The sequence below is a fragment of the Cricetulus griseus genome, chromosome 2, assembly GCF_003668045.3.
Source record: "Cricetulus griseus strain 17A/GY chromosome 2, alternate assembly CriGri-PICRH-1.0, whole genome shotgun sequence".
Taxonomy (NCBI): Eukaryota; Metazoa; Chordata; class Mammalia; order Rodentia; family Cricetidae; genus Cricetulus; species Cricetulus griseus.
In genome coordinates this window covers 412,835,198-412,861,007 of record NC_048595.1, presented here as the reverse complement: position 1 = coordinate 412,861,007, position 25,810 = coordinate 412,835,198, and the positions used below count along the sequence as shown (strand labels likewise).

General features: G+C 42.0%; 2 protein-coding genes across 4 annotated transcripts in view; one reads left to right on the top strand and one right to left on the bottom strand.

Moving 5' to 3' along the window:
• Positions 1-8,722, top strand: part of Orc2 (origin recognition complex subunit 2) — a 38,499-nt gene extending 29,777 nt beyond the window's left edge. Inside the window, exons 12-17 of the mRNA NM_001246766.1 lie at positions 449-545; positions 1,613-1,759; positions 3,035-3,206; positions 4,749-4,810; positions 6,086-6,204; positions 7,624-8,722. Of these exons, the coding sequence (NP_001233695.1) occupies positions 449-545; positions 1,613-1,759; positions 3,035-3,206; positions 4,749-4,810; positions 6,086-6,204; positions 7,624-7,710 (684 nt within the window). The 3' untranslated portion in view covers positions 7,711-8,722. The remainder of the gene's footprint in view (positions 1-448; positions 546-1,612; positions 1,760-3,034; positions 3,207-4,748; positions 4,811-6,085; positions 6,205-7,623) is intronic.
• A 2,766-nt stretch (positions 8,723-11,488) lies between these two features.
• Nif3l1 (NGG1 interacting factor 3 like 1) lies at positions 11,489-25,808 on the bottom strand. Of its 3 annotated transcripts, XM_027396945.2 has the most exons (7): positions 25,769-25,808; positions 25,013-25,468; positions 21,602-21,764; positions 20,989-21,115; positions 18,001-18,139; positions 16,482-16,565; positions 11,489-11,911 (listed from the first exon to the last, which is right to left on the bottom strand). In XM_027396945.2, the coding sequence occupies exons 2-7, from the start codon at positions 25,443-25,445 to the stop codon at positions 11,727-11,729; spliced, it is 1,131 nt and encodes a 376-aa protein (XP_027252746.1). In that variant the 5' UTR covers positions 25,446-25,468; positions 25,769-25,808; the 3' UTR covers positions 11,489-11,726. The 3 variants fall into 3 exon arrangements, with proteins under 3 accessions (XP_027252746.1, XP_027252745.1, XP_027252747.1); XM_027396944.2 differs by lacking the exon at positions 25,769-25,808 and having other exon boundaries at positions 25,013-25,753; XM_027396946.2 differs by lacking the exons at positions 18,001-18,139; positions 25,769-25,808 and having other exon boundaries at positions 11,864-11,911; positions 25,013-25,759.
• Positions 25,809-25,810: the final 2 nt, after the last annotated feature.

Here is a 25,810-nt window from a genome sequence, read left to right as displayed (position 1 = left end):
CATAGTTGGGCCTCCTTTGGTTATTTTGAGTCTCTGTATGTAGACCACGCTGTTCTGGAACTCCCTGTGTAGACCATGCTAGCTTTCAATTTACAGAGATCGCCTGCCTCTGCTTCCAGTGTGCTGGGATTAAAGGTGTGTACCACTGCTCCTGGCTCACATTCATAGTTTGATGAAGTTTTTTTTACTGGTTATTTTTTTTCCCTGCCCTCTTAACATTATTTTTTCACATTGTTATTCTTTCCTTTTTCTTTTAGCTCTAATGTATTTTTTTAAAGAATTAGATATACTTAAATACCCAGTGAAATTTTAAGTACTTTTTAAATTTTATGACGAACTCAAAATAATTTTTAATTTATGAAAAAAGATTAATTTGCTAATTGTATTTATCGTATGTGACAGAGTAAATTTCAGTTGATATGGTACCTCTTGCACTTGTATGATGTAGATCCTGAATTCTATAACTGAAGATGTCCTCAATCATATGGGCACTTTCCAGAGTGTTCTGGATCAGCGAGACTGGATAATAAACAAATTTAAAGAAGGTAACATAAAGGAAATCCTCTGTAGCATTTAGGGTGAAGTTACGCTCTGTGTCTCTTATTTATGGAGTCTTAGACAAAAAGATGAATATTATTTTAATGTGGATACTCTAGTCAATGTTGAGTTAGATTTCTTTAAAATAATTTGTCGGGGCTGGAAAGATGGCTCAGAGATTAAAAACACTGACTGCTCTTCCAGAGGTCCTGAGTTCAATTCCCAGCAACCACATGGTGGCTCATAGCCATCTGTAATGAGACCTGGTGCCCTCTTCTGACCAGCAGGCATACATGTAGGCAGAACACTGTATACATAATAAATAAATAAATCTTTAAATAAAATAAAATAAAATAATTTGTCTTTCCTGTTATACTAATTTGTTCTATGAATTTGTCCTAACTGACAAGAGTTACTCCTATTGTCTTCACTCTGTATGGTCTTTTATTTCAGAATAATTTTTACTTTTTGTTTTGTCAATATGAAGTATCTGTAACAGATTTCTACATCCTTGTCTGACATTTTTATGTTGTTTGATATTGTGTGTATGTGTGTGTATGCATGGGATCAGGAATGAACATGCATGACTGTACTTGGAGGTGGGTTGGCATGGGGTGTCTTCCTTAATCTGTGTGTGTGTGTGTGTGTGTGTGTGTGTGTGTGTGTGTGTGTGTGTGTGTGTCCATCTCTCTATAACCTTGAGCTAAGGATTCGGCTAGGCTGTCTGACCAGCAAGCCCCAAGGATCCACCTATATCAACCTCTGCTTCTCAACCCCTGGGATGACAAGTGCCAGCTGCTACCCCCAGGTGTTTGTGTTTATTTTTCTTTTCTTTTAATGGGTGCTGAGGGTTGAACTTAGGTTCTTATGCTCCTACAGCAAGCAATTTGCCATCTTCCCAGCTCCAAATATCGTTCAGTAATTTTTATAAAGCCTGTCTGTGCTTGTGGCTGCGTTTTGTGTTGTGTTTAGAGTGCTTGCCTAGCACCTTCTTTTGACATAGCCTAGGCATCGTATGTGGTAAGGACTTGACAATCCTTTCTGAAAATAATAATTGAATTCCCTTTCCTTCTAGATTCTTCTTTAGAACTCTTCCTTCTTATCCACAATTTGGATAGCCAGATGTTGAGAGGAGACAATAGCCAGCAAATCCTTGGACAGTTGTCGTCTTTGTGTAACGTGCACCTTCTAGCATCTATTGATCACCTCCATGCTCCTCTCAGTAAGTTGCTATTGGTCTCTTTTTCCTTGAGAGCATAAGTCTTACAAAATTTTCTTACTGCTTTTCAGTAAATTTTAGTTTGTCAAAAGGTGGTCTCAATTTATTAAAGAAATATGTTTATATCTGAAGTTAACAAGAGGAAGAGTATACCCATTATTCTGGTTTTATCTTATCCTTTGTGGTATTACAGTGTTGTTGGTTTATTTTGGTTTTGTTGTTTTTGTGTTTTGAGACAGGGTTTCTCTGTGTAACAGCTCTGGCTGTTGCCCTGTAACTTGCTCTGTAGATCAGGATGGCCTCAAACTCACTGAAATCACCTGCCTCTGCCTCCCAAGTGCTGGGATTTAAAGGAGTGCTCTACCACAGCCCATTGCAATGTGTATTTTGTAAATTCAAAGATTTTGTGATAATGATAGAAGGTTAATTGTTAAGTTTTTAAGATTTACTTATTTATTTTATTTATGTGTATTTTACCTGTGGGAGTTTATGTGCTGCATCACATGGTGGAAAGGGCTGTGGGCAGCTGATCACTGTCACTGAAATTATTGGTGATTGTGAACTGTGATGGGGGTTCTTGAACCCCACTACTCTGCAAGAGCAGTAAGTATTCGTAACTGCTGAGCCATCTCTTTAGCCTCCTTAGTAAGATGTATGTATGTATGTATTTTTAATTTTGGAGGCAGGGTCTTTTTATGTAGCTCTGGGTGTCCTGGATTTCTCTCTGTAGACCAGGCTGACTCAGACTCACAGGGATCCACCTGCCTCTGCCTCCCAAGTGCTGGGATTAAAGATGTGCATCACTACACCCGACTGCCTTACTACGGTTTTAAAAGAATTACTGATGGTGCTGAGATATTTTCATTTGTATTCAATGTAAAAATAAAGATTCAGATGTTACCAAGTTAAGGTAGCTCATAGTTGCCACACTAGCACTTGCGAAGCTGAGGCAAGAGACCAGCCTGGGCTACATAAGGAGACCTTGTCTCAAAACAACAAAAAGATTAAGATAGTGATTGACAGAGGAAGCAGATTGTGACCTACAGGCTCATATAAAAATGACAAAAATTAAATATTTTATGATTTTTTTAATGCAATACTAAGGTGTAAACCCAGAACCTTGTGTACTTTAAATAAGCACTCTACCAGTGAGGTACATTCCTAGCCTTTGGGTGCTTTTTATTTAAATGCTTCTTCATTCTTTACTGCAACAAAATCTCATGGAGCATAATGGCATGACAATAATTTGTAATTCTTTGCTTTGATCATCTTCTGTAGTGTGGGATCATGCAAAGCAGAGTCTTTATAATTGGCTTTGGTATGAAACTACTACATACAGTCCTTATACTGAAGAAACATCCTATGAGAATTCCCTTCTGGTTAAACAGTCTGGATCTCTCCCGCTTAGTTCCCTGATTCATGTCTTACGAAGCCTTACCCCCAATGCAAGGTAAGAATGAAAACTAAAATTAAATAGTTATATATAAAGGTATAAAGATATATGTACACACACATATACACACGTGTGGGGCTAGAGATGTAGCTCAATGGTCAAATACATGCCTCTCATGCTAAATCCCCTGAATTCGACTCCAGGCACCACTACAAAATAAATGCCCTGTACATTCGAGGACTAGGAGTGAAGATCGGTGGTGGAGCAAGCACTTGGCTCACGTGCACAAGGCCCTCAGTTCAATCCTAGCTCTTCAAAAAACAAAACAAATTCTGAGGATATACTACTAAGTTTACTGCTTTCCTTTGATTCTGCTGTTGTGCTAAACACCATAATCAAAAGCTACTTGGGGGAGAAAAGGATTTATTTGGCTTACACTTCCAAGTCACAGTTGATCATTGAGGGAAGTCAGGGAAAGATCTCAATCAGGAACTCAAGGCAGAAACCATGGAGGAATGCTGTTTGCTAACTTTCTCACAGGCCATGCTTAGGTATCTTACAGCCCAGTTCCACCTGCTTAAAGTTGCCTTGGCCCTGCTACATCAATTAACAATTCAGACATGGCCTATGCGCCAATGTTATCTGATAGTTTCCCCAATTAGGAGTCTCTTCTCAAGTTAACTCTGCTAGGCTGTGTCAGCTTGATAGTTTATAATGGTCAGAAACAAATCCTTTACTTGCTGTAAAGGATTAAGGAGGATAATAAAAACAGTGACCAGGACTGGATTACACAATAGGCAAAGTAGTCAATATTAGCCTGTGAAATTGACCAGTAAAGCTAAAATAGTTTTTCCTTAACAAATGTAAGGGGCTGGGGAGATGGTTCAGAGTTGAAGTAAAGCAATCTTGGACCCACATGGTGACTCATAGCTGTATGTAACCTCAGTTCTAAGGAAATCCAGCAAGTACATACATGATGCACATACATGCACGTAGGCAACTTTCTTGTATCTGAACAAAAATGTCTAAGTTGTGAATAAAGTGAAGACGTGAAACATTTGTTTTATTTTCTTTTGTGGATGTGAGATGGGTGTTTGCTGTTAGCTAGAGGTTTTTTGGGTTGTTTTGTTGCTTTTGAGATACGGTCTCACTGTGTATGTAGTCTTGGCTGCCCTCCTGAAACAAACTCAGAGATTGACTTGGTTATGCTTGGTGAGTTCTGAGATTAAAGGCCTATGCTACCACACCCAGCATAGGCTAGAGGTCTGGGACTGTGCCCGAGCAGTCCTGTCTTGGTATTCTGAGCACCCAAGACTACACAAGTGTCAGCAAACCTTCTCAGGTTTATTATACAAAGCGGTGTGTGTGTGTGTGTGTGTGTGTGTGTGTGTGTGTCTGTGTCTGTGTCCGTGTGCATTCGCACATACATGCTCCTAGATAAGAAAAGCTTTTTTTTTTTTCCTGTGAGGGTATGATTTTCTTTGAGAAAGAACAAAAGGCAATGAAGCCTAGCTAAGTATTTGACATTCTTACTTGCATTTACTACCACAGAGTATTTCTCTATTTGATTTTTTGTTTTGTTTTGTTTTGTTTTCATAGGGGGATTTTCAGGCTACTTATAAAATTCCAGCTGGATAACCAGGACAGCCCTTCCTACATTGGTATCTCATATTTGTGATATTTAATGTGTCTTTTTATATTCACTGTTCTAGAGTTCCTTGGGAGCCTCGAATTTCTCGCAGCAGAGATAAGTGACAGCTCTGTGGTGGGTGTGTCTGTCCAAACCAGTAGCCAACCTCAGCATCTTTGCAGATGTACTGCTCAGTATATTGCTGTGGGAATTGGGAGGCAGACCCACTTTTAGAATTCTGTGCACTACTGCAACTATGGATGTGTTTCTGGCAATTCCATCCTTTTCACACATGGGTATCTTATTTGTCATCCCCTTGGCAAAATTTGTTAATGTGTGCAAAATTTTAATGATCACAGTTTCTAAGTTAATACTTTCCTTAAAAGCATTTTTATTGGGGGCTGGAGGGATGGCTCAGCAGTTAAGAGCAATGAATACCCTTCCAAAGGACCCAGGTTTGATCCCCAGCACCCAAATGGCAGCTCACAACTGTGTGTAATTCCAGTTTCAGGGGATCCAACACTCTCCTACAGAGTTTTGCATGCAGGCAAAACACAAATTCACATAGAATAAAAGTAAATAAATCATTTTTAAAAAATTTATGCTGCGTAAAACTGCCCACAGTGTTGCACCCTATTTAGTCACGAGTGACTACTTTGATAAATTTATCCACTTTAAAATCAGTAACCCAAAATGTGCAACACTGAGGGATTATTTATATGGGTATCTGTATGGGGCCGTGTCTTCAGTGTTGATCGTGAAACTGGAGAGATGGCTCAGCAGCTGAGAGCCTGCCTTGTTGCCCTTGTAGAGTACCCAAGTTTTGTTCCCATTACCCAGTTGGGCAGCATTCAACCACCTGTAACTCCAGTTTCAAGGGATGCAGCACACACACACACACACACACACAAGTAAATCTTTTCTTAAGACTACTGATTATGCAGCCGGGCGTTGGTGGCGCACGCCTTTAATCCCAGCACTCGGGAGGCAGAGGCAGGTGGATCTCTGTGAGTTCGAGACCAGCCTGGTATACAAGAGCTAGTTCCAGGACAGCCTCCAAAACCACAGAGAAACCCTGTCTCAAAAAACCAAAAAAAAAAAAAAAAAAGAAAAAAAAAAAAAGAATACTGAGTATGTATGGCATGGTAGTCCATACCTTTCATCTCAACCCTCAGGAAACAGAGGCAAGTAGATATCTATGATTTCCAGGCTGGCCAGAGCTACATAGCAAGATCCTGTCTTCTTGGGGGATGAGGGAGGGAAAGCAAGCAAAATATTGATTACTTTAATCTTTTCGTCTCTCCAGGACTTTCTTTTCAAGATTTTTACCAGCAGTGTCGGGAGGCATTCCTTGTTAATAGTGATCTCACACTTCGAGCCCAGCTAACTGAATTTAGGGATCACAAACTCATAAAAACAAAGAAGGTAAGACTGCTATTGTAGCACTGGGTATAAGAGTTAGTGTCTATTATATTTTGAGGACAAGGGCAGGTGAAACAGCAAGAGAGAAAAAAAAAAAAAATGATGTCACAAAAACCAAGGGAAGAGAGAATGAATGATACTCTGTAGTGTCTGATGCTTCTGAGAGACCAGAAGCCACAGACTGAAAATACCTGGGGTTGTGGAAGATGAATGATGTGCTTGCTCTGGTGCTATAGATGAACTGCAACTCTAGGAAGGTGAAGTGGAGGGCAGTACTTAGAGAGGAATGAATCTAATACATTATTTCTAATTACTTTTTTATGTGTATGCATGTTTTGTATATATCTGCACCATGTGTGCAACCCTGGTACCTGTAGAAACTAGAAGAGGGATCCCCTGGAACTGGAGTTCCAGATGGTTGTGAGCTGCCATGTAGGTGCTGGAAATTCAACCAGATCCCCTGGAAGAACAGTCAGTGAGTGCTCTTACTGATGAGCCATTTTTCCAACCCTAAAAGATTCAAGATCAAGTGAAAGCTGGATGTGGTGGTGCACACCTTTGGTCCCAGCACTGGGGAGGAAGAGGCAGGTGGATCTCTATCAATCCAGGCCAGGCCTGGCTACATAGTGAGACCCTGTCTCAAACACAACAAAAGTCAGTAAGATGAAACTTTGAGATGGGGCAAGTAGGACAGAAAATCACTGCTGTATTAGAAAGGGCAAGGCTTGTCCAGCCACAGCCTGTGGATAACCAGTGAATGTCATCCAAGCTGTAAATCTATTAAATAGAGGAAATTTTGAGGGGATTTTTATATTTGTTTATATGAACTTTATGACAATGTCAAAAGGTTAGACATACCTGAAAGCACTGTGACGAAAACTAGACTGCTGTTATAACGTGCTTGGCTGTATCTCAGTGTTTAGACACATGGTCATGTTCTCTTTGCCTTAATTTTTCTACTTAGGTATTTAAATACTGATTTAAATACATAAAAAATAAAATCAAGCTGGGTGGTGGTAGCACACACCTTTAATCCCAGCACTCGGGAGGCTGAGGCAGGCAGATCTCTGTGAGTTCGAGACCAGCCTGGTCTGCAAGAGCTAGTTCCAGGACAGCCTCCAAAGCCACAGAGAAACCCTGTCTCAAACAAACAAACAAATAAAATCAAGCCAGGCGGTAGTAGTTTACTCCTTTAATCCCAGTACTCAGGAGACAGAGGCAGGTGAATCTCTGAGTTCAAGGCCAGCCTGGTGTAGAGAGTGAGTTCCAGGGCAGCCTGGGCTACACAGAGAAACCCTGTCTCAAAAAACCAAAATAATAATAATTTAAAAGCCCAGTTTTCTTGTTTGTTTAATCAGCAATAGAAAGTTCTAGAGCTCCCTTACTAAGGATTAACATATGGAGTATTTTTTTATCTTGTAGGGAACTGATGGTGTAGAATATTTATTAATTCCTGTTGACAGCGGAACATTGGCTGATTTCTTGGAGAAGGAAGAGGAGGAGGCTTAGACTGTCACTTTTTAGGTGGAAGAGTCATTGTTCCCCAGCTGCCGATCCTTAGTAAGAATGCTCTTTTACATCCAACATTAGATCATTCTGTCCAGCATACAAGTTTTACCATTGAAGGGGCATGTCATCAATTTGAACTTGGATTAGCCTGGCTGGTGTACTGTCTCTGTGGTCATTGAGCTGGGGGAAAAAATGTGCCTTTAATTTATTACCTCTCTGAGGACTTCTTGCTGGATGAAGAGTGTGCTCAGGGCTTATTTGGAACCGGATGTTTGGGGATTATTTTACACTGAATGCAATCCCTGATTGTTGAGGGCAGTTTAGCACTACCCAGGCTGAATTACTGCAGGTGCACTTGTTCACATCTTGAAAGTACAAAGAAAGATGGGGCACACAGAACTTATGAGGAAGGAGGCGGTTTATTTGCTTTTTCTGAAATGATAAAAGGTATTTAGTGGGTTAAGATGGTCCTGCTTTCTCCTTGTGGACTTAGGCTGCACATAATTGGGACAGTTAGTGCTATTCCACCAAAATAGTGGGAGAAGTATAAGGACTAGATAAGGCATGTGCCCAATCTAGAACGCATATTTAAAATAGTTAATATCTGTACCATGATCTTGATTTTTATGATAGAAATGAGAAGCCAGGCTAAAAAATAAAATCCCGATTTACATGTTAGTAATTGTTTTCATGACAATAGATAAAAAAAGCATTTCATTATTCTTGTACATGAACATTTTTTATTTTCATAAAAAACACATAAGTATAGATGGCACACCCCTTTAGTCTCACCATTCTGGAGTCAGAGGTAGGCAGATTGCTTCTCAATCCTTTCAAAACAACGGTAGCAAGACAGGAGCTCACATTTGTAATCCCAACACCAAGAAGGCTGAGGCAGGATGAAACATGAGATCAAGGCCTGGACTAGTTAAGGAGTTCTAGGTCAGTCTGAACTACAATGATGCCCTGTTTCAGAAAACAACAAACTAAATAAATACACAGTGATAACATGAAACTTGCTGGTTTGTACTTTGCTTTTTGTGGTGTGTGGTATGTGAGTGTATGCATCTGTGCAGAGGCCAGAGTAAGATGCTAACCACTTTATGCCTTAGGACCTTGAGAGAAGATCTCACTGAACCATAAGCTCCTATCAGGGTCAGCTTGTCACTTCTTACCAGTGCTGGTGTGAGGGCACCCTAGACAGGCCCAGCTGTTTCCATGGGTTCGGGATTCAAACTCAGGTCCTCATGTTCTCAGAGCACTCACTCATACTTGCTGAGCCATCTCCCCAATTCTGTATGCCTTACGTTTTTTTGTCTAATATATCTAGTTTATTGTAACTGCCACATTATAAACAAAACATCTTTGCATTTGCCCTATAATGTTCTATAGTTTTTTTGTTTTGTGTTTTTGATTGTTGAGACAGGGTTTTTCCATGTAACAGTCTTGGCTGACCTGTAACTCACTTTGTAGACTAGGCTGGCCTCCAACTCACAGAGACCCACCTGCCTCTGCCTGCTCAGTGCTGGGATTAAAGGTGTGCACCATCACTGCTGGCTTTATAGTTTTTTTTTTTTTTTAATAGATGTTACTAGTAATAAAAGACCGGTGTGTATAGTCTTTTTCTAGTACTAGTTGTTTTGTGGTGTTTGAAAAGGACTTTGAGTATATCTTACAACCCTAACGGGTACCATGGCATATTACTGTACACTCGCTCACTTCTTGAGCAGCATTGTTCCTTAATGTCTAGGAGTTATAGTGACTTGAAGCCATAATTCCTGGCTAATTTGCTTCTGGGCTGGAAGTGTTATTCACCAGGCAAGCTCTTTTATTGTTTTGGTTTTATTCTTTTAGATTTATTTATTTATTATGTATACAATGTTCTGCCTGTAGGCCAGAAGAGAGCACCAGATCTCATTACAGATGGTTGTGAGCCATCATGTGGTTGCTGGGAATTGAACTTGGGACCTCTGGAAGAGCAGCCAGTGTTCTTAAGCTCTGAGCTATCCCTCCAGCTCGTTGCTTTTAATTTTTAGGATAGTGTGCAAAGGTAATTAGTTCACTTATGGCTCAAATTATATATATATATATTTAGTCCTCTTCCATTCTTCTCCCCAATAGCCATGCCTCCCTCTCTCCCTCTTCTGCTTTGTTATTCCATTACCCTCCTTTTCCTTAAAAATCTCTTCATCTTGTCTCTTCCCCTTCTGGTTTTATGACCTGCATGCACCCACCCTCCACACGCACACACAAACATATTCTAGGTTCTTCATAAGAGAGTTCATGCAGAAGCACGTCGTCTTTCTGAGTTGGCTTGTAGAATACCTGCAGGAAATGGAGAACTCTTGGCCTTCCATTCACAGTGTTGAAACACGGTCCAAGATTAGAGTTGTACAGCACTTGGGAGGCTCTCAGTGAGTTTGAGGCCAGCCTGTTCTACAACGCAGGTTCCAGCATACCCAGGACTATTGTACAGAGAAACCCTGTCTCGAAAAACAAACAAAAAAATTGTACAAGAGGAAATTTGAGTGCTTGTGAGAAAACTCCAAGAAAAGGGGGTCTAGTGACTCTTGGTTTTTTCAAAAACACAAAATTGTTCTTGGAATGTGCTCATGTCCCTCCCAGGTGTAGCAAATAGGAGTGTGTTCACTTTAGATTATTCATCACAGCTGGCTATTGTTATTTGTTCATACACCTCCATAAAAAAACAAACAAAAAAAAACAACCCATGGTGGTAGTGCATGCCTTTGATCCCAGCACTCAGGAGGCAGAGACAGCAGGATCTCTGTGAGTTCCAGACCAGCCTGGTCTACAAGAGCTAGTTCCAGGGCAGCCTCCAAAGCCACAAAGAAACCCTGTCTCGAGAAACAAAAAAAACCATGTTTTTGCCACGTGCCATTTGTCCATGTGATCTACACTTCACTCAGGTGACTCTTCTTAACACTCAAGAGTATAAACTGTCTGATGTTCTGAATACAGTTGGCTATTTTATGAGACTTTAGTCTGCCTCATTTGTAGGCCCTGCTCTCCCAGGTTCATGCTGTCAACTTGAGCAGTTTGATCCCTACACCACCATAAAACAAAATTATAGGAATAAATTGAGATGTAATGATCATCTATGAATTTTTTAAAATCCCAATAAAAAATTGATATCTAACTTAAAAGCACATGGAATGACTTCATCACTCCAAAATGCTGTTTAGAAATAAATCTAAATCCATTTTTTGTTGCTGTTTTTCTTGTCTTTGCGAGGGTGGGTGCCCTAGAGCTGGAGTTACAGGTGGTTGTGAGCTATCATGTTAGTGCTTAGTGCTGGGAAGTGAATTCTGGTCCAATGCAAGAGCAGCAAGTATGTTTAACTGCTGAGCCATCTCTCCAGTTGCTTTTTTTTTTTTTTTTTCATTTTGAGATATAGGGTTCTAGGCAAGCTTGGACAGCATAAGCTGGGATTATACTTGTGCACTGCCACACCCAGCTCCAAATCTGTTTTTAAATGATGTTTAAGATTAACCAAAGGGGCCAGGCATTGGTGGTGCACGCCTTTAATCCCAGCACTCGGGAGGCAGAGAAAGGCGGATCTCTGTGAATTCGAGGCAAGCCTGGTCTGCAAAGCAAGGGCCAGGAGAGGCTCCAAAGCTACACAGAGAAACCCTGTCTCGAAAAACCAAAAAAAAAAAAAAAAAAAAAAAAGCCCAAGGCTAGCCTGAGCTAAATAGTGAGGTAGAGGCTATTCTGGGTTACGTGGGATTTTGTCACAAGTAAGCAACCTAACAAAAAATGCCTGATTATATACAAGTTTTAATCCCCTTTTCCAAGAATTTATAATGAATATTTGTCTTTATTGTACTCTACACATGGTTTTTTCCTTATGAGCTATAAAACTTGATGAAACAGACCGATGAACTGAAGATGATGTCGTTCAAATAAACTTGTGCAGAAGGACGACAACACCACTAACTCTTCCTATTTCAATCCAAATGAGGTGTAGCTTGTGTCACTATGATGTCCTGTGCATTTTAAACCACATGAAGAGGGTCCCTGTCTGTCTCAGACAGGATAATATTGATCTTATTCTCCAAGTGAACACCCAGCATTTGTTGAAGATCGGAAAGGAAACCTCGTTCAGTGTTGCTATGTTCACAAAGAATGACATTTATTCCTTTGGAAGCAGCATCCAGAACATCATGGTGGGACATTTCACCTGCCAAAAGAGGAAAGAGCAACTTCTTAAATATTAGACACAGAATCTATGCACCCTGAACCACTGCAGCAGAAAGCCCAGGTTTGTATTCTGAAGGAATGGATGCAATGCCACACTACTCCTGAGCATGGAAACCAAGGGAGGGTTTATGGAGCGATCAGACAGAATGTTTGCCTCTTGTGCACAAGGTCCTGCGTTTGCTGCCCATGTGACTTTATGGTGCAGAGTCATGTCCATGTTCAGGAGCAAGTATACAGGGATGGGACCGATGGCGTTGGGTGTGCTGCTTCATGCGTGTGTGCGCACATGGAGTGTAGGTCAGAAATCAGCTTTCAGAAGTCAGTTCTATCCTCCCCTTGTGGCAGCAGGAATTGAAGTCCAGTCATTAGGTTTGCAAAGCAAGTGTGTTTATCCCTTGAGCCCAAAATATGAATTTCATTTTATATTTCATCTATACTTTATTTTCATGGCCTGAATATAGTATCATATAGTATTTTGAATGTGCCAGCATTTTTTTGTTTTGTTTTTGAGACAGCTCTTCTCTATAGCTTTGGGAGGCTGGCTTGAACTACCTGACCAGCATTTTTACTATAACTTGTCACATGACTCCAAGTGTAGAATTTTCCTCTTATGCTTGTGTTATTTAAAACAGGGAGGCAGAGGCAGGTGTATCTCTGTGAGTTCCAGGTCAGCCTGGTCTACAAAGGTACACAGAGAAATTCTGTCTTGAAAAACAAAAACAAAACAGTTTTGTTTGTTTGTTTTTTTGAGATGGGGTTTCTCTGTGGTTTTGGAGGCTGTCCTGGAACTAGTTCTTGTAAACCAAGGGGGTCTTGAACTCACAGAGATCCGCCTGCCTCTGCCTCCCAAGTGCTGGGATCAAAGGCGTGCGCTACCACCACATGGCCAGTTTTGTAGCATTTTGGACATAAATATTTTTCTTTGACTATTGCAAAATGCTGCCAAGGATGACGTATATGTAGTCCTAGAACTTGGGAAGCCAAGGCAAGAGGATCAGGAGTCCAAAGCCAGCCTCAGCTAAATAGTTTGAGGCAATTCTGGGTTATAGGAGACCCTGTCAACAAATAAGCTACCAAAGAAAAAAGGCCTTGTTAGTTATTGTGGCTGGGCAGTGGTGGAACACGCCTTTAATCCCAGCACTCAGGAGGCAAAGGCAGATCACTGAGTTTGAGGCCAGCCTGGTCTACAGAGAGACTTCCAGGACAGCCAGAGGTGTTATATGGAGAAACACTGACTTGAACAACCAAAAAGAAAGAAGGAAAAAAAAAGGTACTGTGAAAAAGATAAAGGGAAAACTCAAATATGTTTTGAATTTTTAAAAACAAAAACATTGTGGGAGAGGAGAGAATAAATGATCAATCCGTATGAAACTTTTGAAATAATGTGTGTGCCTATGTATGTGTTACATACAATTTGGTTTGTTTATAGAAAATTAAACTTTAATCAGTGTTTACAGACATAAAGCCAATAAAAATAAAAATTTTAAGTGTTTGTTGTTGTTGTTGTTGTTGTTTGTTTTGTTTTGTTTTTTTTTTTAAGACAGGGTTTCTCTGTGTAGCCCTGGCTGTTCTGGAAATTGTTCTGTAGACCAGGCTGGCCTTGAACTCAAATAGACCCTCCTGCTTCTGAGTCATGGGATTTAAGGTGTGCACCATCAGATCCCACCTAATTTTTTAAATGTAAAAATAAAAGTGAGGGCTAGAGAGATGGCTCAACATTTAAGAGCACTGGCTGCTCTTCCAGAGGTCCCAAGTTCAATTCCCAGCAACCACATGGTGGCTCACAGCCATCTGTATTGAGATATGGCGCCCTCTTCTGGCCTACAGGTGTACATGGAGCTAGAGCACCATATATATAAAATAAACAAATAAAAAAAGAAAAAGAAAAGTGTTCTTATTGGGAAAGTGAACTATTTTCAACTCTACACAATAGTATCAGTTCACTGTTAGGAATGGTTTGGATGCAAGAACCCTCAAAATATCTTAACATTTTTGGAATTGCTTGAATTTATCTTGTGTACAATTACTGTGTAATTCCTAAGTACTACATTTGTTTGTTTTTTAAGCTATGCATTTGTGTGTTTGCAAGCATGTCATGCATGTATGGGTGCCCATGGAGGGCAGAAGAGGTGTGAGCAACTTTAATGAAAGTCACTGGATCATAAGTGAAAACAGGAACTCTTTGGGAAGGAAGAGGAGAGGGATCAGCAGGAGTGGAAGGACAAGAGTGTGTTCAAAGTATACATGCATGAACGGGTCATCATGTATAAGTAATGTGTACTTAAAAAAAAAGTTGTGCTGGATAATAAAACATAGATTCAGGAGAAGCAGCAATGGAAACAGTTAAAGGGTGACCCTAGAGCCTGTTCCTAGGTCTGTATCTTACTTATCTATCCCTAAGGAGCAGAGGTGGGATGTAGGTATAGATGCAGGTGTACAAGGGGGAAGGCCCGTTAAAATGCCTTTAGTCCTCTGGCTTTTTCTCATACCGTGACCAGGTAAAGGATTCCATCACCAAGGTCACCATAGTTCCTCAAACTGAAGCTCAAGATTTCTCTCCAAGGCAGTCCTGATAATTCATCCCACTGTGCTGTCAGCCTCCCCACAATTCTTTAATTAAGCTTCCTTTATCTCTGCTTGGTTTAAGGATGGAGTCATGACAAAGTCATGCCTTCCCTGTGTATGTAAAGGTTATGTGTACACACAGGTATTTCTTTACTCTGGAACCACTGGGGTGTGAAGTGCAGACATGCTGACACTTTACCACTCCATGGCTCCTTGTCGCATCTCAGAACTAGGACATTCCCCTATGTGAACGTGGGAAATTAAAATGTTTACTAATTTTTCTCTCCACCTTACATTTTTAGACAAAGTCTTATTGAACACGGAGCTCAGCAATCATTTAGACTGGCTGATGAGTAATCCCTAGAGGTCCTCCTTGACTTCTCCCTAGCACCGGGATCGAAGGCATGGGCTTTGGCATGTAACCTTTCTTCTAATGTGGGCATGGCAAGCACTTCACCAACTGGGCATCTCCCCAGCCCTCAAACATTTCTTTAAGTAAACATTAAACAGGACTGAGCTGGATGTACACTGAGGCAGGAGGATGACAAGTTTGAGGTTGGCCTGGCCTCACTGCAAGAAAAACAAGAAAAAGGCTGGGTGGTGGTGACACACGCCTTTTTATCCCAGGACTTGGGAGGCAGAGGCAGGTGATCTGTGAGTTCGAGGCCAGCCTGGTCTACAGAGCGAGTTCCAGGACAGGCTCCAAAAGCCACAGAGAAACTCTGTCTCAGAAAAACAAAACAAAACAAAACAAAAAAACAAGAAAAACAAGGGCATGGTGGTGCATGCCTTTAATCCCAGCACTTGAAGCAAAGGCAGGTGATCTCTCTAAGTTCCAGTCTAGCCACTACTACTCACTCCGTAGTGAGATCCCATCTCAAAAAAGCAATGTCCTTTAGATTATGTCTTCAAGGGCAGAGAGGGAAGCCTAAGAGTCAAAAAATAGCCATGTTCCATGTGCCAGAAATACATGGTGGAAGTCAGAACAAAGAAACAAGGATTAGGAGAGTTGGGGGAGGACGGAGGACCGTGGCAGAGAAATCTTAGGGTGGGTGTTTTGGGTTCTTTCTGTTTGTTTTTTGGTTTTTTTTTTTTTTGCTCATCACTAAAAGTACAAAAAGGGGACAGGAAAAAGGCACTGTACACAGAGAAAGCTCTTAAGCACAAGACTGCATGAGAGGGTGCTCCACTTAGGCTTCACCTGGACACATGGGAGAATCAACTAACTTGGTCTACCAGATGAGTTCTAGGCTTGCCAGGACTACCCAGTGAGACCTTGGCTGGTTGGTGAGATGGCTCAGTGGCTAAGCCATCTTGCCCTCAAGCTGACAAGTCAAGGTCAGTCTGAGGAACCCACATGGTGAGAACCAACTCCCAAAAGTTGTCTTCTGAGTTCTACATAAAAATAAAACCTCCAAAGAGAACAATAAAAACTAATTTGGGGGACCTTTGGAGGCACAATGCAATACTTCAGGTAGGATATATGCTTGAGTAGAGAGATAAGGGAAGGTTCTAGAAAGATTTCAGAACTTGACCTGATAGAACTGATACCTAGCTTTTGAGCCAAAAGGAACCTCCCTCCAGCCCAGGTAACAAGGTAGAAGCATCTCATTAGCTAACATGAAATCTAAGAAAAGTGGTTAAGGAAATACTAACTGAAATCATTTTGGAGGGGAAACTAATGGATTGTCCAGTAATTTCTCCCCTCTATAGACACAGTATATCTTCAATTTGATATGATTCCTGTTTCGTTCAAGTTCAAAAAATGTAGTAGGGGTTGGCAGTATAGCTTGGTAGAATAATATTTGCTGGCATGCAGGAGACTCTGGGATCAACATCCTGCACTGCAAAAACAAACATAGAAAAGAAAGGGGAAAAGCTATGATTACACTTCAACCTGTGCCAGGCACAGCCCTGGAATCTGCTAGTTTTGAATGTTTAAGAAATAAAGGAAGGTTGAGGGAGAGATCCAGAAATGGTCCTACCTGTGAGGTAAAGGTCAGCCTCCACTCCTTGTAGAACGCTGCCCCCAGAACCAGCACACAAGGCCACAACTTTGACTGGGGATTCTTCAAGACAAAAGCAAGAGGTGTTATTATAGAGAGACATAACCTCTTTCAGTTTAACACTACAACTTGTACTACAAATCCCAACCCTGTCTCTCCACCAGTATATGAATTATGCTGTCTTGATTTAAAAATGGGTATAATGGGGTACCCCTTTAATCCCAACACTTGGGAGGCAGAGGCAGGCCGATCTCTGTGCATTCGAGGCCAGCTTGGTCTACAGAGCAAGTTCTAGGACAGCCAGGGCTGTTTCTCAAAGAAACCCTGTCTCAAAAAACCTAAATAGAGATAGAGATGGGGGCGGGGGCAGTGGTAAGCGGGAGGAGCCTGGTGCTGGCACATGCCTATAATCCCAGGATGTGTGAGGATAACCCTAAATTCATGGCTAGCCAAAATTTGAACTTGAGCAAAACTAGTGATCCTTCCTGTCTCAGCTCCACAAATGCTCAAATTACAGGCATGTGCGCCAGCATGCCCAGCTCCAAATACAATGTTTAAATTGAGGCAAACAAATCCATCATTGGCACCACACAGAGAACACAAGACAAGGGCATTGTTCTTTGGATGCAGCTGCACAAACCCTAAGTCTTGAGTAATAGCAGTGTTTGTTGCACCCCCAGCTTTGCCTCAGTGCTAACAACAAACCTCAGCTGGGTCTGCAGACAGTGCAAGAGGGCATGTTAAAGAAAGGGAAATGCAGAGCAGATGAGATGGATGGTCAGTTTAAAAGCACTTGCTGCTCTTCCAGAGGACCCAAGTTTGGTTCCCAGCACCCATATCTGGTGGCTCACAACTACCTGTCATCAGCTCCAGGGGGTCTGACAACATACACACAAACACTTCAAGTTAAGGAAATCTTTAAAAAAAAATAGAAAAGCAGTATGTTACACATATATTAGGTACTCTTCCTTTCCTCCTTTTTAAAGACAGGAGTTCAGGGTGTAGTCTTAGCTGTAACTCACTTTTTTAGATCTAGCTCAAACACAGAGCTTTACCTGCTTCTGCCAGGTACTAGAAGGTGTGGACTGCATCCTAGTCTAGAATTTTTACCTAATGATTTAAAACACTCTATTCCCACTGCAACAATAACCAGTTTATAATTAACATACTTCTAGTGCTGACTGGAGATGAACAGATGAACCCAGAAAACTAAGAAATAAGTTTTATCATTTAGGCTCGGGAGATGTATTCCACATTACAGCCCAGCCCACCCTGGTTGACAAAGTAAACCAGTTATGTCCCTGAGCTGCTAACATGTTTTCTTACCACTTACATGAATAAAAGTAGGACACACCTGTAATCCCAGCACTTGAGAGAAAGAGAGAGGCAAAAGGAGTTTGAAGCCATTCTATGCTCTATGAGATCAGGTGTCAAAAGTAACCAAAACCAAAATCTGTCCAAAGTCACAGTAGATCTGCAGACGATGAAAGACACTTACCTAAGGTCTTCCCTACTCCAAGAGCTAAGCGAAGATGAGAAAGCTTTAAGTATCCTTTAACTCGCTCTATCATTGTTGCCAGGGAGACAGATTCATCCAGTGTGCACAACCGTCCCATTCCAGTATCCAGAAGCAAAGGCTGAAGAGAAACTCAAGTTAGGAACATTATCGATCCCCAGGCCTAAGAAATGTATACAACAACTGGAATCAGTAAGATTAATGTACATAAGCTGTGGTTGCTTAAACTAAAGTTTAGGATGCAAATCTAACAAAAGCATTCTAACTTCTGAGAGCTCACACACACCCTGCTAGATATTTTGTTTGTTTGATTTTGTTTTTCAAGACAGGGTTCCAGCTGTCCTGGAACTCACTCTGTAGACCAGGCTGGCCTTGAATCCAGAGATCCTCCTGTTTCTATCTCCATAGTGCTGGGATTAAAGGCATTCGACACCACAGCTTGGCCCTGCTAGATATTTAACACATAATCAAAAGTTAAGTTTTAAATTCAAGGTAGGTGCTACTGTTATGGAAAAATAAAGGAATGACAAATGGAACTGGAGAGAGGGCTTAGCAACTAAGTGCACTTGCTGCTCTTGCAGAAGACCCAGGTTTGGATCCCAGCACCCACATGGCATCTCACAACTACTTGTAACTCCAAGTGATCAAGCACCCTCTTCTGACTTCCATAGGCACTGTCTATACCAGGTACACACACATATGTGCAGACAAAACACTCCTACACATAAAATAAAAAATTATACATATAAATGAGCTGCGACTGGAATCTTTGGTTTTACTGGCACTTAGAACTTAAAGAAAACCAGAAACGAGATAAAAATAGAGTGATGTTAAGATGTGAGCAATGTGGACAGAGCAAGCCCAGCTCAGAAGATTTCAGAGGGACCTGTAGACCAGGCTGGCCTCCAACTCAATAGAGATCCACCTGCCTCTGCCTCCCTGGTGCTGGGATTAAAGGTGTGCACCACCACTGATTGGGGAGACTATTCTTGTGATATGTGGCAAAGAATGTGGCTGTTTTCTGCTCTTGTTCTAAAAATCTGCCTGAGACTAAATCAAACATTTTGCTAGAGGAGATTTCAATATAGTCTGTCAATTGGTTACTAGTTATTACTCTTATGCACATCCACAATGAAATCCAGCAAGCGGGCAAAAAGAAATACAAAATGTAGTTTGAAGAGTAAAAGAACACCAGGAAATTTACTGTTTGAGCCAAGAGATAGGGAGAAGCCTGATGTGAAAGGGAGGCAGAGTGCCCTCAGGGGAAGACCCCACCCAGCTAAACTTCCAACTTGTGAAAATGCCTTAGGGATTTTGTGTTCCTAAAAAGCAACAATCGCCAAAGTTTCTGTAGATATGATTCAAGGGCCCAAGCCCCACCTCGAGTGAGCAGCTGAACTTGGGTTTTCCACTTAGTTCCGATTTTAAGGTCATGAAGGATACACTAATATAGATGTCAAGGAATCTTCCTCCATGGTTATGGAGAGCCACTGAAGCCAAGTGTATGGAAAAGTCCCTACATGGAGGTACTGAGAAGTCATTTTGTGAACTTGTAAAAGTGAAGCCATGCTTCTCACGAGGATAATGGACTAAACCACTGAAACTATAAGCAAGCCTAACGTTTTTCTCCATATGAGTTGCTGTGATAATGGTGTCTCTTCACAGCTGTAAAATCCTAATTAAGACACTCAAAAAAGACATTGGACTTTGGGCTTTTAAAAAGTATTGAGACTGTGAAAGACTCTGGGGACTTTTGAAGTTGGATTAAATGCTTTTTTCCTGATGGCATGGCCATGAGCCTATGGGGACCAACAAAGTGGAATGTGATGGTCTGAGTGGAAATAGCTCTACCCCAAAGGCTCATATGTTTGAATACTTGGTCCTCAGTTGGTAGGAAAGATGTGGAGGTGTGTCCAGATTAGAGGGGGTCACGGGGGCAGGCTTTGAGGTTTCAAAAGACTCAACCCTGAATGGACCAGACCCTCACTCAGCCCCCTGCCTTTGCAGCCATGACAGGCTACAGAAAAGACATATAGGCCTCTGACTCACCACATGACAAAGAAACTCCAAATCTCCTGGCCTCCCGGAGCCTAGGGCCAAAACTGAACACAAAGAAACTCCAGACCCCCCAGCCTCCTAGATACTTGGTTCCTGAGAACTGTTTGGCCACAAAAGAAAATCCAGGGGAGACCAAAAATTCTCCTATAGTCTCCAGGATACAGTTCTGAAAACTATTGGTATCTATGAACAACAGGCCACATACAAGTAACAAGAGAAAGCCATAGAAACCACAGACTGTTCCCTCTCAGCACTGACCAATGAGAATAATTGGTACACAGGTATTTCATGCCAAAATATGACTTTGAGAAATTCTCTTAATTGTTCCCAAATGTCAACCAATCAGAAACCAACCCGTACCTACTGATGTAATACTGTAACTTTTGTCTTTAAAACCTAGCAGTAGACAGGGAACTTCACTCCCTCTGGAGGCTGCTTCGTCAGTTAGCCAGATGGGGTCCCTGTCATGGTTAGATGTACAATAAACCTTGCTTTTGCAGTTCAGTGGGTCTGTCTCCCTGGTGGTCTTTGGGGATCTTCGAGACTTGGGCACAACAAAGCCATTCCCATTGTTCCCTCTCTGCTTCCTATTTGTGGATCAAGATATGAGCTATCAGCTGTTCATGCTGCCATGCCTTTTCTATGCCATCTCTAACCCACTGAAATTGTAAAACCAATTACACACTTTTTTCTTTTTTTTTAAACCTATTTATTTATTTATTCATTTATTTATTAATTATACAGTATTCTGCCTGCATGTATGCCTGCAGGCCAGAAGAGGACAACAGATCTCATTATAGATGGTTGTGAGCCACCATGTTGTTGCTAGGAATTGAACTCAGGACCTCTGGAAGAACAGTCAGTGCTCTTAACCAATGAGCCATCTCTCCAGCCCCAGAAAGAAATTCTTACCTTCTCCAGTGAAAGAATTTCAGTTTTCTGATACAGTTGTCTGTTCTGGGAGAGAAAAGCTAGCACCTGCATCAAAGCTTTCTGAGTACAGTTCAGACTAATCCGTGTTTGTTCCTCATCATCACACCTAGAAAAAAAAAAATCACTGTTTGACTAGGATAAAGTATTTTAAATACCCAACAGCCTATAACCTGCTATAAAGATTTATATGATACCAAAGATGTGATGGACAGAACTTGCTTAATTCCATATATAGTGTTCTCAAATTGTAACTGCCAGCCGGGTCTTGGTGGCGCACGCCTTTAATGCCAGCACTTGGGAGGCAGAGGCAGGCGGATCTCTGTGAGTTCAAGACCACCCTGGTCTACAGAGCTAGTGCCAGGACAGGCTCCAAAGCTACACAGAGATGATTCAATGGGTAAGGAAAGGTTCTTACTGCCAAGTCTGCAAGACTTCAACCTTTTGTAACCCATGCAGTGGGAGGAGGGAACTACTTCCCCCAAATGTCTTCCTACCTCCACACAGCACTATGGTATGCACATGTCCATATAAATACATACGCTAAATAAATAACATGAAACAATTTTTCAAACCAGAGGAATATATAATATACCTAGCAGCAAAAGAAGTGACAGAAACATCTCCAATTCCTTTCACTGCAGACATGACTTTGTCCAGGTCTTGGGTGTGGTTCACACTGAATTCTAGCCGGTGAGCTCCCTCTGTGGGATAGTTAGGAGCTCTGGAAGGGTGGATGGGCCTGGTACTGCAAGTTCCTGAAGAAAAAGTTGTGGGGAAAACAAGGCTTTTGAAGTGTTTTAGAACTAAAGAGATAAACTACTGTAAGTAAAATCTATATGAAGAATTCACTTTCCTGTTTATATATGTGAACATCCATACATAACCATTAGATGCTCATTACCAGTCACTATAAAGATTTGGTCTGGACATATAAAATAAAATCTATTTTCACAATTATTTTCCAGAAGACTCATATTTCAGGAAATCTTGGACAAAAAAAGGACTGAATTCACTATTTGGTTAATCTACTCATTCAAACCAAAGTATATAGATCACAAATACTTTCATGTTGATCTCATTTATAAAGACCATTTTACCATCGAGGCTTCAGTCCAAGGCCAGGTGTGGTGGTGCATTCCTTTAATCCCAGAACTGGGGAGGCAGAGTTAGAGGCAGGTGCATTTCTATGACTTTGAGGCCAGCCTAGTCTACATAGCAAGTTCTAGGTCAGCCAAGGCTACATAGTGAAACCATCTTAAAAATAGAAAAACAAAAAACAAAAGATAACTATAACGTGAAGATTTAATGTGAAGTTACAGGTTAGGATATCTTTATTCAAGTAATACCGGCCAAGCACAAGCCAGAGCGTGCTCAGAAGCAGCAAGCTAGGGAGGCCAGAGAGAAGGGGCTCCCCACGTGTCTGCTGCCCCTTAAGAATTCCCCAGGTGTCATCCTGAACCTCCCCTGACTAAGCCGTCACGGGCATAGCCAGGCACACCTGTAGGGCTCCTAGGAGGCAGGGCTACAGTGTCTCCCTACAGACAACAAACCAAAAACCAAAAAACAAAACCCCCAAAACACCCAAGCAAACAAACATCAACAAAATGCTTTAGCCCAAAATGAGTTCTAAAATACTCATTTTGCTGGATGTAAGCACTCAGTGAGATTCCGATGCTGTGCTGGGTGTGGCTCTCATTGAAGCACTGGAAACTGAATCCGGAGGATCTCTGGCTTCAGGCCAGACTGAACTTCAAAGTAAGGCCCCTCTCCTTGTAGGGTGGGGGAGGCCAGTGAGATAGCCCATTGGGTAAAGGTACTAAGCCTAATGACCTGAGTTCAGTTACAGAAACCCATGATGGAAGGAGAGAACCCATCCTGAAAGTTGTCCTCTGACCTCCACAGATGTGTGCTCCCACAGTCACACAATAATAACAAAGATAAATAAATAAAAATAAACAAGAAACCAGACAGAAACCTTGGTGTCTCTGTAACTAACCTAGAAGGCATCTCCCGAAGGTTGAGTTTTGATTCACACAGCTCAGAGTGCCCGGGGTACTGACACCGTGTCATCTGAACAATCATGAAGCCACCTAGCAATGAAGACTCATGCTCTGTTTGCTCATCCCCCTGGTGCTGGCTAGCTTTTGTCAGCCTGTCACAAGTCAAGGTCAGCTGGGAAAAGGAAGCCTCAAATGAAAAAAACGCCTCAGTCAGAGTGCCACTTGGTAAGTATGTGGAGCATTTCTTGATTAAGGGCTGATGTGGGAAAACCCAGGACCCTGAGTAGGCTAATCCAGCCATAAGCGTTCAGTGGGTCTGTCTCCCTGGTGGTCTTTGGGGATCTTTGAGACTTGGGCACAACAAAGCCATTCCATAATCAAGCCAATAAGCAGTGTTCCTCTATGGCTTCTACTTCAGTTCCTGTCTGCAGGTTCCTGCCCTGGTTTACCTTCATGATGGACTGTTAGATGGAAGATGAAACAAACCCTTTCCTTCTCAAGGTGCTTTTGGTGTTTATCAGGGCAATAGAAACCTGATTAGGACAATACTTTACATAGAGTTCAAGGCCAGCCTGAGCAACAGGAGACCCATTAGTAAAACAAAAACAGGCTTTCTCTGTGGCTTTGGAGGCTGTCCTGGAACTAGCTCTTGTAGACCAGGCAAGTCTCAAATTCACAGAGATCCGCCTGCCTCTGCCTCCCAAGTGCTGGCATTAAAGGCACGCATCACCAACGCCCGGCTTTGTTTGGTTTTGGTGGGATGATATTCAATGTAGCCATTGTCTGACTGTATAGCTCAGGCTGGCCTTAAACTCATGCTCTCCTGACTCAGCTTCCTGGACTCTTAAAGTATAAGATTTTGGAGTACAGGCTTATACTACACCAAGCCTAATTTACATTGTTTCATTTTTCTTTCTTTTTTTAAAGAGTTTGTTTAGATTTATTTATTTCATTATTTTATGTGCCTGAGTGTTTTGCCTGTGTTATGTGTAAACATCATGTGTGTGTGTCCACAGAGGCCAGAAGAGGGCATCAGTTCTCCTAGGACTGAAGTTAACCTATGGTTGTGAGCCTCCATGTGGGTGCTGGGAACCCAGGTCCTCTGTGAGAGCAACAAAAACGTTTTCTTAACTGCTGAGCCAATTCTTCAGCCTCAATAAATAGTTCATTTATTTATCGAGCTGATTCAGTAGTGGAGAGCAGTCCTTGCTCATGCAGAGGACCTGCCTGTGTTTGATATTCCAACATCCACATAGCAATTCACAGCTGTAGGGAGAAGGCTGGCCCTGCTAGAGTCAGAACAGGACATAACTATACACCAAATTCTCAGCACAAAGGAGGGTTGGAGGTGGCGGGGTGGGTGCTGCAAAAGCAAAAAGCAGCAAGAGCAAGGCCAAGAGCAAGAGCAAGCACAAGCAAGCAAGAAAACAGGTGTTTTTTTTTTTTTTTTTTTTTTTGTAGGAGTGGGTTTTAAGGAGAAAAAGGGGGAGTCTGTGCTTGGGGGAGTTGGTAGATCCTGATTGAACATGTTAGCCAAATAATGAATTTTGGTTGTTGGACCTCGGTGTTTTGTCTCTGGAATGAGTCAGTGGCCAAATAAGGGAGTGGACTTCAGGGGCTAGCTTTAGGAATGTAATAGAACAGATTAGCAAGTGGGAGAGGGGTAAAAAGCAAAACCTGTTGGCACCATGTTTGCCATGCTGGAGCCTGCTGGAGCCCTTCATCAACTGACTGTAACTCCAACTCTAGAGGATCCAGAACCCACCGCACACATGTGGGGCACTTACATACAAGCAAGCAAAAACACTCAACAGATAGAAAAATAAATACATTTTTAAAGGAAACTCAATTATCAAATCTAAGCAACACATTATTTTTAGTACTATATAAAAATAGAAAAACCCATTTCCCCTAGAAAAAAAATGAATAATAAGAAGACATTTTAAAACTTCAAAGTATTTGTAGAGCTATCACTAAATATTGAAGGACACGAGATTTCTCACCAAGCCCTTTGGCCAGCCAGTTGTTGACTCCCTGGGGTGCAGCATCATAGGCCGTATGGGGAGAGTAGATGGCGACCCTGTTCTCCAGTGCCCGGATCACCAGGCGCTCCTTCCAGGTTTTCCAAGTTATGTGCTTCATGGCCCGGAAAATTGGTGGATGGTAGGAGAGAATGAGATCTGCCTTCTTTTGCAGAGCCTCCTCCATGACCTCCTCAGTCAAGTCGTTGGTCAGGAAGAGTGTATTTACAGTATGGGGAGGGCTTGGTTCCACCAGTAATCCCACATTGTCCCAACTCTCAGCAAATGAGAGCGATGCAAAGTCATTCAAGGAGGAAAGCAGAGCCTTCAGATCCATGAAGGAACGAGAAGACCGGCAGATCCAGGACGGGGCCAGTCGGACACTTGTAGGTAGCAGGTGTGCAGATGACAGCATACAGAAACCAGGTAAAACCGTGTCTGGAGTCAAAACACAGGAAATGGCATTTATGTAGAGTTCAGTTCTGCACTTTGAGGCATAAAGCATGTGAGTAAAAGAGCTGGTTCAAGGTCTTTTCCAGAACAAGCAAGGGCCATGTGGCACAGCTGTAGTCCTTGAGTCAGGACCCTCGCCCCTGCTGCAGCAAGGGAGTGTCCCGCCCCCATCTCCCGTGTTCTCATCCCCCGTGGCACCCTGTAATCGCTACAGGCCTCCCTGAAGTGCAACTTCAGCGAGAGGAACAGATAACCCCGCGAGCCTCTCACTCGCCCACTACTCACCGGTCCCAGAAACTCTTCTGTGCGTCACTTCCGCTCTGCCCT

Bases quoted from the DNA above. Each gene is read 5' to 3' on its own strand.
- Nif3l1 (XM_027396944.2), bottom strand. From the start codon at position 25,535: ATGCTTTATGCCTCAAAGTGCAGAACTGAACTCTACATAAATGCCATT. The intron at 21,116-21,601 runs GTATATTATATA...TTTTTTTTCTAG, and splicing joins GTCACTTCTTTTGCTGCTAG to GTGTGATGATGAGGAACAAA. The intron at 16,566-18,000 runs GTAAGTGTCTTT...TTTGTCTTGAAG, and splicing joins TGGAGTAGGGAAGACCTTAG to AATCCCCAGTCAAAGTTGTG.